Source organism: Hippocampus comes, unplaced genomic scaffold, assembly GCF_001891065.2.
Source record: "Hippocampus comes isolate QL1 unplaced genomic scaffold, H_comes_QL1_v1.1 scaffold144, whole genome shotgun sequence".
NCBI lineage: Eukaryota > Metazoa > Chordata > Actinopteri > Syngnathiformes > Syngnathidae > Hippocampus > Hippocampus comes.
Genome location: NW_017805782.1, coordinates 849708 through 861376, shown reverse-complemented (window position 1 = coordinate 861376; position 11669 = coordinate 849708). Strand labels below are relative to the sequence as shown.

At 47.8% G+C, this 11669-nt stretch overlaps 2 protein-coding genes across 2 annotated transcripts in view; one reads left to right on the top strand and one right to left on the bottom strand.

The window, feature by feature from the left end:
* Positions 1–2086, top strand: part of tab2 (TGF-beta activated kinase 1 (MAP3K7) binding protein 2) — a 24047-nt gene extending 21961 nt beyond the window's left edge. Inside the window, exons 5-6 of the mRNA XM_019884957.1 lie at positions 221–314; positions 612–2086. Of these exons, the coding sequence (XP_019740516.1) occupies positions 221–314; positions 612–736 (219 nt within the window). The 3' untranslated portion in view covers positions 737–2086. The remainder of the gene's footprint in view (positions 1–220; positions 315–611) is intronic.
* A 3369-nt stretch (positions 2087–5455) lies between these two features.
* Positions 5456–11603, bottom strand: LOC109524813 (endoribonuclease ZC3H12A). Its single transcript, XM_019884916.1, has 6 exons — positions 11039–11603; positions 9754–10109; positions 7280–7419; positions 6510–6744; positions 6307–6413; positions 5456–6048 (listed from the first exon to the last, which is right to left on the bottom strand). The coding sequence occupies exons 2-6, from the start codon at positions 10038–10040 to the stop codon at positions 5456–5458; spliced, it is 1362 nt and encodes a 453-aa protein (XP_019740475.1). The 5' UTR covers positions 10041–10109; positions 11039–11603.
* Between the last annotated feature and the right edge of the window lie 66 nt (positions 11604–11669).

The following is an 11669-nucleotide window of genomic DNA, read 5'->3' as shown; positions in this document are numbered from 1 at the left end:
AGCCTCCATTCCGGGAAGAAATGTGGACGCCTTGATCAAAAGAAAGCGCATGCTTGCAAAAAAAACACTTGACTTAACTTGGGCAGTTTGGCCGCCCGCTGGCGCGTCTGCACACAGCATGCACAGACAGATAAGCGAGACGGAGAGAGCGACGGATGCTTTTTCCAAATGACCCCAATGTTGTCTCCGATCTAACTGGCTCCTCCGCTCTCGTTCCCAGATGGAGGAGATGAAGCAGTTGCGATGCAAAAACCGCTTACTCCAAATCGACATCGACTGCCTCACCAAAGAAATTGATCTCCTGCAAAAAAGAGGTAAGCGTCACGGCCCCGAGTGACTCTTGTCAAAGGCTCTCTTTTTTGGCCGCCGCGCTGAAAACGTCGGCGGGGGCGCGCCGCATCCTCCCCGGCGCGTGCCGACAAGGCGGCGCTATTGTCGCGCGCGCGACCGGTTCTTCCTGAATCGGCGCGGCCCTCCGAGCGCCCCGCCGCTGACAGAAATAAAGCCCGGAAAGCGGCCGCTCCAACAAAGCGCGCGGCGCGCCGGGCGGATGGGAGCTTTTGCGAGCCGACCGCCTCCGTAAACGTTGTGGTGTTCCTCTTGCGCCGCAGACAGTCCGAGTTTGGCGGAGCAGGAGGAAGACGAGGGCACGCAGTGGAGCTGCACGGGCTGCACCTTCCTCAACCACCCAGCCCTCAACCGCTGTGAAGAGTGCGACCTCCTACGGGACTTCTGAGCCAGAGAGGCAGCCACGCGTCCCTCCGCCTGCTTATCTCGCGCGCTTGAATCGGAGAAAATAACACGGGCGCTGGGATTCTTTCCCTCGTTGGATGAAACCTGGGATGGCTTCTAATCCGGCCTCTTTTGTTTGTTTGTTTTTTTTTTTTCTGACCCCACTCAAGTTTGCGGAATGCTGTCCTCCTGAAGCTTTGACTGGATACCGTTTACAGCTTGTGTTTTTTTTCCTCAAGGCAGGCACCGGTGGATAATACCTCACGTTAGACACTCGGATCGTGTGGGGTCCTTTTTTTTTTTTTCTTTTTTCTTCCCCCGCTCAAGGTCCCCCTTCCCTCAGAGGGAGGCAGGGGGGGATACCTCGCTGCTCCCACTCACTCACAGTATTATGAGCGTGACCCCTCGCAGTGTCACATCCTCACCGCAGGCGCCGACGTGACGTGTCTTTTGCCCAACGGAGTCCCTCCCCGCCACCCCCACCCCCCGGTGGCTTGGCGCGGGGATTTGGCAATGTCGGGACGCAGCGCTCCATCTGAAGGGAAGACCAACGGACTACTCATGGACCCGATTTGCTGTTTCTAGAGGATGCTAAAGGGCAATCTGGCAGCCTCGCTGCCTCCGAAACGTGCCTCATACCCGTCTTGTTTTTCAATATTCCTTCCCTTTGACTTCAAAAATGAAAAAAAAAATGCATGCTTTGTGTACAGAAAGTGCCTTTTTACTGTACATAATTTTCGAATGCGCCTTCTTCCTCACACTATGAATCACCTTTATTTCCTGTAAGTATAGCGAGCGACTTTATTACTTGTTGAGTTTCCCTCTTATTTCATTGGATAAGTGACACGCCCAGCCCCCCCCCCCTTTGTAAGCATGTCGGTTGATTTCTGCGAGACTTTGAGAGCACGAAAGAATCTCTCAGTCATCAGAAAGCGCCACCTGCCGCGGGTTCGTCGACACTCGCGTCACTGCTTGCGGTTTCGTGGACCGTCTGCGGAGGAGGCAAAGCGGCGCCCCACCCACCCCGGCCCCCTTCCCACAACACCGAAAATGTCGGAAATCACAATTACGATCTGCTTTTTTTTTTTTTTTTATCTGACAACTGGAATGTGGGTTTAATATTTGGGGACAGCAACCCCACCTCAGTGCAAAAAGACATTTCCAGTATAATCGTCACATCGGAGTTCCTTGGAACAGTTCACGAAATTGTCCTGTTTGTTATTATGCTTTTTTTTTTTTTTTTTTTTTTTTTTTTTGAGGTACTGAGGTTCATAGTGAATATGTCAAAAGTGTCCTGAATAAAGGTCCGAATTTTTACATTGAGGGAAACTATAAAAAGCACAACTTGACTGTTCACTTTGTGTACTCTTTTACTTTTTTTTTCCCCCGATTTGGCTCAGATCATCCTCAAGCTTTTCTTGGTGGGGGGGGGGGGGGTTCTGGGGGGTGCTTCTACTTAACCCGAATGTGGAATTGTTATATTTTCTGATTTTGCCCTTTGCGTTTAACATTGAAATCTCTTTGCATTTGTTCCTTTGGAACAATTAAATCGATATCATTTCATTGTTTTCTTAGAACCCAATTTGAAATCCATCAAAAAAGAACAGATGAACAATGTCTCTCAAGCACTCGATGCCAAAACATTTTTTCTTTTTTTCCAGCCCATAGAAAAACATTTCAGCTTGATCTGCACCGCGGTGGGAAGAGGCAGTTTATTTGGTTTTATCAAATGGAGAAAAATAATGATTGCAACATCTAAAATGTGTCTTTGTTTCTACCTGAGAAAACATTCTTTGTAACAGATAAGTTATTGTAAAAAAAAAAAAAAACTTAATGAAAACAAACTCTTAATTAAAAAAAAAAAAAATAAAATACTTAATGAAAACAAACTCTTAATAAAAAAAGGGAAACACAAATCTATTCCGATTTTTGGGAAAGAGCGCGGGTTCGGCTGTTGTTTTGTCCACTACGTGGCAGTTAATGTCGTCGTTTCAAGGTGTCACGTATGAATTCCATCCAGCCATCTTCTTTTCATTTGTCACCTTACTATGATACAAGTATGGCTTGTCAAGCGCCCACCATCAAACGGATCATCAAAGCGTCAACTCGGAGTGAGCGTTTGACCCCAGAAGATCAATTGATACGTGCAAGTCTGGGGTCTTGACCTTTTGAGTTTTTGATTTTCAAGCAAGACTCAACTGGCAGAAAACAAGGCAGCCCCGACTGCTATTTAAAACAAGTCCCATCAAACAAGGAGCTCTCTGCATTAAATGTTGCCAAACAAAACTGAAGTACCCACCGGAGAAATGGAGCTACAGTCAAAATGACAACATTAGCCAAAGTACTTTTTTTTCTCTCTCCTTCCAAGCTTCTCGAAGAACTACATTACGGCAGTTTCTCGTTTGGCTATGCAGGCATGGGTATAAATGAATGCTTAAAGACGATCAGTACTCCAGGATTATTTTTTTTTCTCCTGGGGCTAAAGTGAAGTTTGACTGGAGCTACTCAGATTTCTGATGCGGTTCGAGTCCCCATTAGTTCCACCATCCCTGCTTGAAGAGCTTGTAAAATACTGATATTCATAGGTAACAATATTTATGCCCCCCCCCCAAAATAAATCTGTAATGAAAGCCCATGCTGTAACGCCAGCAACAAAAGTAAACCTTATGAAAATCGGCGGAGAAATGAGCAAAAATTATTTTAAATGGACATGCATTGCCTTTGATTGGGACGCTGCCCCCACCAACATGGCTGCCACGAAGACGGGCCACAATCCAAATAGCTGACAAGAGATTCATCCTCCCTGTTCATCACAAATCGAATCACCCGCAACGTGCCTGCCCGCCTTTTCGATGCTCGTGTAAATGTCAAGTCCTGTCTCGTAGGCACAGGTGTCAAGTCCAGGCCCAGAAAGTCCAAAAAAACAAAACTGTGACAGTTTTGCTTTAACCACAGGTGCTTCTATACTCAACCGGCAGGTAGGGGAGCTCGTTGACTTGCTGACCAAAGCTCTTTAAGAGTAAGACTTCGTCGACTACTGCGTGGTTGCCCAACCTTTTTTGACCGAATATCGACTTTTCAAGCAACCGACCTCCCGCGACCCGTTACCGCACGTGCACGGGTACACAAACACGCACGCGTGCCACGATGAGCAACAATACAACACAGTACATCCTGATTTAGCGCTTTCACAACAGCTACAGCAACAGCCAAAACGGCCCTCAAACGTGAACGAAACAATACAGTAGATACAAGAGCTTGTGAGTTTGTAAAAAAAGGAATCGCTGCCTACCTGAGTCGAGACTTGACGCGGCGGCGGCTTGGGACGCACTTGGGCAGCGTGTTCACTGCACGATCACAATCGTAGCTCACGCGTCCCGTTTGAAAATGCTCCTCCTGGCGCTCCAGATTGACATTCTTTGCCAGTGCCATCGGTGAATTGCAGATGAAACAAACTTTGCATGAGAATTTAAAAAAAAAACATCCATGATCCATGGCAAGAGCTCTGATCGCAAGCCGCAAGTGCAGACTGCCGAGCGCTAACAACTTCCGGTGATGCAGGTCAAGCGCCGCCGTAGGTTAAAGGTGACCTGCTTTGTTATATTATTTTAGTTTTTTCAAATTTGGATTCCAGTGACTTTCATAATCACGCCGTAGGTTAAAGGTGACCTGCTTTGTTATATATTATTTTAGTTTTTTCAAATTTGGATTCCGGTGACTTTCATAATCACTTGACGATATTTTTAGAAATAACAAACTTAGGTATGATACCACACGGAAAAATTTGATTCAGCCAAAAACCTGTTTTGTAATTGGTGACTCACTCAATCTGCTGTCTGGCAACTGGCCCTGGTGTACTTTTTCTTCATCTTTTACATCCTGAGTCCACGGTCTGCCGTCAACTTTTCAGTGGCCCGCAATATGACCCAAAAAATAAAAACATACTAAAATGAAATTTGACAAGGGCCGCAAGGTTAGTGAGGAAAGGTGAAGGTGGGCAGAGTGAGAAGAAAGCTTGTACAGTACCGTGGAACTTTTCTCCATATTGGAAGACACAAATAAATCATTTTGCGATTAAAAGAATGACACCATTTATTTTCAAAAGCATGTAGTGAATAATGGTCATTCCATTTTAGAAGCAAAACTAGTTCCTTCCACTTGGTGCTCGATGGCTGATTGATGAAGACATCGCATGAATGACCTTCAACAAACTGTTTGAAAAATAGTCACTTTACTCCAGTTTGTTCTTTTTTTGGGTTCTGAATGTGGAGATGATGGCATTCGGCTGCTGTTCAGCGCCCCGTCAACCCGAAAACGTCCTCAACTATCGGCCTGAACGTCTTGAACAGAAAGCCGATGAAATGAACTAGACAATACAAACAATGTCAACTTGCTCTCTTGACTTGACGAATATTCAAGCGGCCCTTTCATCCTTCCGTATTTCTGCATGCGGCCCTCAAACGACAAAGCTTCTTTGTACATGACGATTAAGAATGAACCACCGACTTCCAGACATGAGCTACACATTCATAAAGTCTTGCGATCGCAACATTCTGACCCTGGCACGGCTGGAGTCGATTTCCAGGGTTTCCTAAGGCAAGACGGATTTGCAGTCTGACCAAATCGGACACCCCCCGTGTGTGTTCTTTCGTGACCCAAAATGCGCGTGTGGCATCAGAGGGCAACGCGGCTACTCCTGTAGCTCTGGATCAGGGCGATCAATTCAGTGACCTCTATGTAGGGGCGCGGCCGGGCAGGAGGCCCATGCGGGGGGGCGGGCGCCGGGGGGCGCCCCGGCCGGATAGCGACCGCACGTGCAGTGGGCGCACGCTGATCGCTCGCGGCTATTGTGAGGAAAGCAGCAAGTTCTCGCAAAGCTTTGACCGGTGCCGCCGTGGGAGCCCGAAAGGGAGTAGTAGTCGTCGTGGCCCAGGCTCCAGCTGGCCACGCCGCTGCTGTAGCTGTAGGGGGGCCAGCTCGTGTTGTGGGGCCCATCCGGGATGTAGAGTCTGGACACGCAGCTGTCCAGCGAGCCGATGGCCTCGTCCGCTTCCGCGTTCGGCCAGGCCGGCGGGCGCGGCGGACCTCGGGGGCTGCCGCCGTCTCTCTGAGAGACGGAATGCTCACTGTGCAGAGGCTCGTCGGCGTTGATGGAGGGGGAAGGGGAGGGGGGATGCGCGGGCGGGCCTCGCGCGCTCGGTTTGTAGTTGGACGTCTTGGCTCGGTCTCTGAGCTCATCGGCCACAGACAGCTGCGATCGGTTGGTCCTCTCGGGGTGGTAGAACTTGCACTTGACGCCATATGTGCATTTCTTGCCTGAAAGAAAGCAGGCGCGCACGTCAGTCACGACTTGCGTGACATTGCCAAAGCCTCGTGAGAGCGGCTGCTCATGACCATACAGTGTGCGCGATTTGTACGCAACATATCGCTCGATCTCTCCAGACTCCGACCGCTACGATCAACACCGAGCAACGCGAAGGCAGCATTTCGGATGCCGATTGCGCTTTGGATCTCATCCGATGGGTCGGACGAGGTTGCAGTCAACGGCGTGAACACGGGGGACTTTGGACCAACCGTAAGGACAGTGCTGCAGTTTGTTGTCCACATTTTTGGGCTTCTTTCGGAGGAAATCATCAATGTTGGGGCCGTTTCGACCCAAAGGATCATCTGGAGGCATGAACCTGTCGAAGCGCAAATGAATGGGCGGGATCAATTGGGATTGGCTTGACGCCGTGGCCCCGGTCTCCAAATCAAGCGTTTGCCGGCACGGCTCTTACTTGTCATTGGCGAAGGTGTACATCAGCAGCCTCTCCTCGATGAATTTTTTCCACTGGGGATTTTCCATCTGAAGGTCCCGGTAGTTGTCGTTGGACACGATGATGCCGTCGATGTCGTAAGCCAGCCTCACGATGTAGCGGTCGTCGTAGCACACCACCCTCTTGCCGTTCACGCAACGCGACGGCGTGTACACCAAGATCTTCCTCCTCTCCAGCTCGTGGAGGATGTGTTGATCTGTCAGGCACAGGAGAGCGCGGGAGCCTCAAATCACCTTTTCTGTGTGCGATGCTGCGCCGTCATTCTCCTGCAAGTTCTTTCAAGAACGATGGTGGAGGTCGACCACTTTGACAGATGTACCCGGATATTAGAGTCATAAATATTGTCACTGTCAGGCGGACGTACAATTTTGGTCAATTTTAGATTTTTTTTTTTCCTCCCCACAAATTAATTGTGAGTCTGTTTTGTTGTTTTTAATTTATTTATTTTGGGATGGAAATTATTGACCAATATAAAGTGTTGAAAATGACTTGATCTCTTTGACAATGCATGTTCATGACTCAACAAATGTCTTTTTTTTGGGGGGCCTGGGGGGGTCCTGGAAAGTACTGCTTTTGGAGTTGACGGCAGTCGAAAGAAAAACAAAATGCCTCCAGATTCTGTGGTTGCGTTGCCGTCACTTCACAGGTGGGTGCAGTCAGGCTTGAAAATTCTTGCTTTAAAAAAAAAAAAAAAACGGCTGTCATGTTGCAATGACGGGTCATGTGACTACCTGCGATCGGGGCCTCGGGGCGCGGATGCTCCTTCCTCCACATGGGAACGAACACGGTGATGTCTCGCAGTCCCTTTTCCCAAAACCAGTTCACTGCCATCTGGAGGCCCTGACACGAAAACACCTTCTTGTCTCCATGGCTTCACACACACACACACACACACACACAGTCAACAAAAGCACAAAACTATATATATATATATATTTATATATATGCGCGCTTCCTCTTTTAATAAGGCAGCAGCCAGCTCAACAGTGACACTTCTGCAAAATACCAGTAAAGGAATCCATCCCAAAAAAGGTCAAGCTGAATTGATTGAAAGATTCAAGAAGTGACCAACTCGCATTTTCACATGATGGGACACAAAATATAACACGCTAGGTCGCAGGTTAGCATAGTCAGTGATAAATAAAAGCAGAACAACAAAATGAGATGACACACTGCTTCTTCACAGTTTGAACATGCATCCACACCAGCAGAATGGACATTTTATGGGGCACGATATTGTGTTTCCAATGATATTTTGCACCCGCGTGGTGTGTCCGACGACGTTGCGTTGAAAAAGAGTGACGACGCACTGCAGGATTTCTTGCGTTGGTTGCGTTGAATCGTCTCAATCGCAACAGCTGACGACAATGGCAAAAACAAAGTCCTCCTGTCAACGATGGCGGTCCGGCGTGCCCCTACACAGCTATGTCTTTAAATACTTGAAAGTGAAATCAAAAGTTCCTCCAGCTCTAAAGAATGCTGAGCTCCCCGTGGACGTTCAAGAGCAAAAGCGAGAGGGTCAAGGGCATGAGCACAATTTCAAAGAGGCAGAGGCCAGATTCATTATTGAAGTAGGGGAACACATGCAAATGCTTGTTCCACCTTTTCATACTGGGGAACGTCGTAAAAGAACACCCCATTGTAATGCGTTACAGTAAGTATTTCCATGGTTTGTGACTGCCGCTGTTACATTTGACAAAAAAAAAGGTTCAAGAATAATGTGTTCAATGTGCATCTCTCTAAATAGTTGCAATTGCTTCGGTTCTTCCTTATCATGAAGGTGTCGGGTAAGCATAAAGGTGTGACCGAGAACAATTTGGCGCTCCTTTCCCAACAACTTCCTTGTTTGGCTCATGTTGATCACGCAGACACAACTGTTACAAGCGTTGTGTTACATGTTTGTTTGTGAGACGGTTGATGGAACGCGTCGGCGACTTAAAAGTGACGCTTTCCCCTGTGCAGTCGCTTGAAGAAAAAAAATAGAAGCAAACAACATGTTTTCACTTCCTGCTACTGTAAAGAGGAAGCAAAGTTGGATATGAACTGAAAGAACAAACACTGAAACGGATATAAGGCAAGTTCACAAAGAACAAAAAACCCCCAATTATCATGTCTGTGAACCTGTGATTACTTTGATCGAAATATAGCGGCCCGCGTGCCAAATAGTGATCCCACTTTTAGCTCTGTATTCGCTTTTAAAAGTAGCAACTCAGGAAAAACATTTCCACCGACTGGGATGAATAACTACCCACTGTGACACGAGCTTCAACTAGCGACATGGCAAATTATCTTTGCGTCGTTAGCTGGAAATTAAAAACGTACACACACAGCGGTACCTTGGGTACGAGTGACCCGACCTACGAGTTTTTCGTGAATTTGAGATAAGAGCATTCAATGGCGGCCGCGATTGCACTCACTGCGCATTCGGCGGCACTTTTGACAAACGGTGAACTCTTCTCAACGTAAAAGAGGCTCCGAGCTGTTTAATGCCACTTCCGTTTTAAGTTTGCAGTCAAACTGAATAGAAAACAAAGGAGGATGACACCAAAATAGCACCTGAAACAAAAGCCGGGCTAACGTGCACTGAAAAACGACGTTGACATGCTAACCGTTAGCATCGCGAGTCACCTTTTTGAACTCTTGAGGCAAAGGGCAGAGCAACGCATGTAGACACACATGATCAGGGAACTCGCAGGCATATATTGTTGTTCCTCTCCAAAACAAGAGCAACACCACACGGCAAATTTTGGAAGTCGCCGAGAATGGAGACAACGTGAATGCGAAGAAGAGCCACTTTGCGCTGAGTTTTGTCGGTCTGACTGGACGATACTGCCCGCGGTGGCCAAGGTGTGCGCAGCGGAAGGAGAAGCGGAATGACTTGAAGGATGAAATCATAATCCACAAACTGTTTAATGCTTTCACATTACATTTAATGACGTTTTTTTAATATATATATAAAGTGGGATCGAACAACTCCACGTGAGACTTTGGTGAAAACGTTCACGAGAAATTTCAGTAGGGTCCGACATCAAAATAAATGGTCATCCTGGACACGAAGAGCGTATATTATTATATTATGAGCAAGGGTGGGTCAGCATCCAATCAGGGGACACGCAAGCATTTTTGTCAAGCCGCTGCGCCTCCTCCGGAGCTTTTGGGCGCACGCAACAACAAAGGGGAAAGCATCTCGCAGGAGCCGACTCACCTCATGGCAACGTTGCTTCCATCCAAGACGACCGGCCTGAAGGCGAGAGCGCCGTCTTGATCCGGCGCCGGCGTGGCGGGTCCGGGGCTGCAGCCTCTCGACACCAGCTTGGGGCTGCGCGAGACGCTTCTGTCACTGCGAACGCGGCAGGTCTTGATTAGCTCTTCGAGAATGTCGTTGGTCTGGGCGTCATGGTCGAGGCTCTTCAGCACCCTATCGATGTCCTCGTGCGAGTAGCCCAGCTTGAGAAAACGCTCCACTTTGGCGTGCTGCTTTCGGCGCTCCATGGAGATGTCGGAATCTTCTTCTCGCACCGTCGGAACCCTCTAACGCTCGCTTCCTCCGCGGCGATCGGCCTGCGTATCGGAACGGTTCAAAGTGAAGAATTCCATTCGATATGGTGCGGCTCAGTTCCAGACTTTTTTTTGGGCTCACATGCGTTCGAATGAGCTTGTCAAGACTGTCAACGGGGCTTGTGGGCCATCAGCTCAACGAGTTTCTTGGGCGCCATTCACATGTCATGTCAGAATCGTCGCAAGCCGAGATCCGCTTGTATTTGTTTTTTTTTTGGGGGGCGTGTGCCAAAGGTATTTACCCGACCACACAAAAAGTGCAATCGTGATTTGGAATGAATTAGAAGAGAAATGATAAAGCAGCAGACTCCCTTCAGGCCCAACATCTTGTACAAAGTCTTCCAGGAAGTGAAGATGCTGTTACGGCTTATCCATTTTTAAAAAAAAACTTCTTCTAAGATGCACTAATACTTTGTCCCAATACTTTTGTCACTTTGACGGCTTCTTCTCCAAATCAAAGTGGTTTTCTTTGTAATTCTTTTTTTTTTTTTAATCAAACAATCCATGCTTGGAATTGTTTGATGCGGGCTTGGATGCAGCCACTGATCAATACAAGATCATGTCATTAGCCAAATATGAAGTAGCCGCTTTTGTTTTTGTCAAAACAAAAGCCATGCGACATGATGACTCGACTGTTTCACTGCACAAACACAGAAAACAACAAAAACAAATCCTGTTCTCATCTCCCAGGTAAAATCTTGCCATCCGGCTTGAAGCATTTGACACGAGTGCGCGTGCTCTGTGTCATTTCAAGTATGAGGAACACAAAAGCATGAAAAAATGTTGGCTTTTCTAGCCGCAAACAATTCCATGAAGACATTCCGCGGGGAAAAATCCCGACCCAAAGCAAAAGTGGCCTCAATGCGCTCACACTCGCTCACTTTGGCTCCCGGCGCCGCATGTACACGACACGTAACGTGACCCCAACTCACCGTTACAACAATGACAACTCCCAAACGGACTCGGCTTCACGTCGAAAAGAATTCCATCAAACGATTTTGGAGTGGAATTTGGTGAAGACCTTCCATCTGAGAACATAGGCCGAGTGACAGAGCCGATTTGGAGCGTCTCGATGGCTTGCTGTGCCTCGGCGCTCTGAGCAACGCAGCCGTCATAGTGAGCAACTCTTATAACTCAGAGGAGGAAGTAGCTGCTGAGAGCGGTAGAAGAAGGAAAAAAAAAAAGAAAAGCAAATTTGCACTCACTTCCTCGTCAGGACTCGGCCCGAGGGGTTTATTTTCCCTTTGAGCTCTTCCTGGTAGGGTGCCATCAACATTTACTGAAAGGTTGCAACTCACCCGGAACTGGTTTGCTTGATTTTTTTTTTTCTTATTTTGAATTGAAACCACAACAAAGACTGTTTTACCAGACTTCAGTCTTTTTCTTCAAACGGCACGGCAATGCTGATACAACCGCAGTCATTCGCTCCCTCCGAGCCAGGATTTTCAAACTTGGGGCGGAAGGTGATGAGCCCCCGCGCGGACGGACGGAGGGTCAGCAAATTTCACAAGTGAAGTAGCTGCTGAGAGCGGTAGAAGAAGGAAAAAAAAAAAGAAAAGCAAA

Coding starts and splice junctions, on each gene's coding strand:
- LOC109524813 (XM_019884916.1), bottom strand. CDS start 10,040: ATGGAGCGCCGAAAGCAGCACGCCAAAGTGGAGCGTTTTCTCAAGCTG. Junction 7,420..9,753: donor GGAAGCAACGTTGCCATGAG/GTGAGTCGGCTC, acceptor GTGTGTGTGAAG/CCATGGAGACAAGAAGGTGT. Junction 6,745..7,279: donor CCCCGAGGCCCCGATCGCAG/GTAGTCACATGA, acceptor TGTGCCTGACAG/ATCAACACATCCTCCACGAG.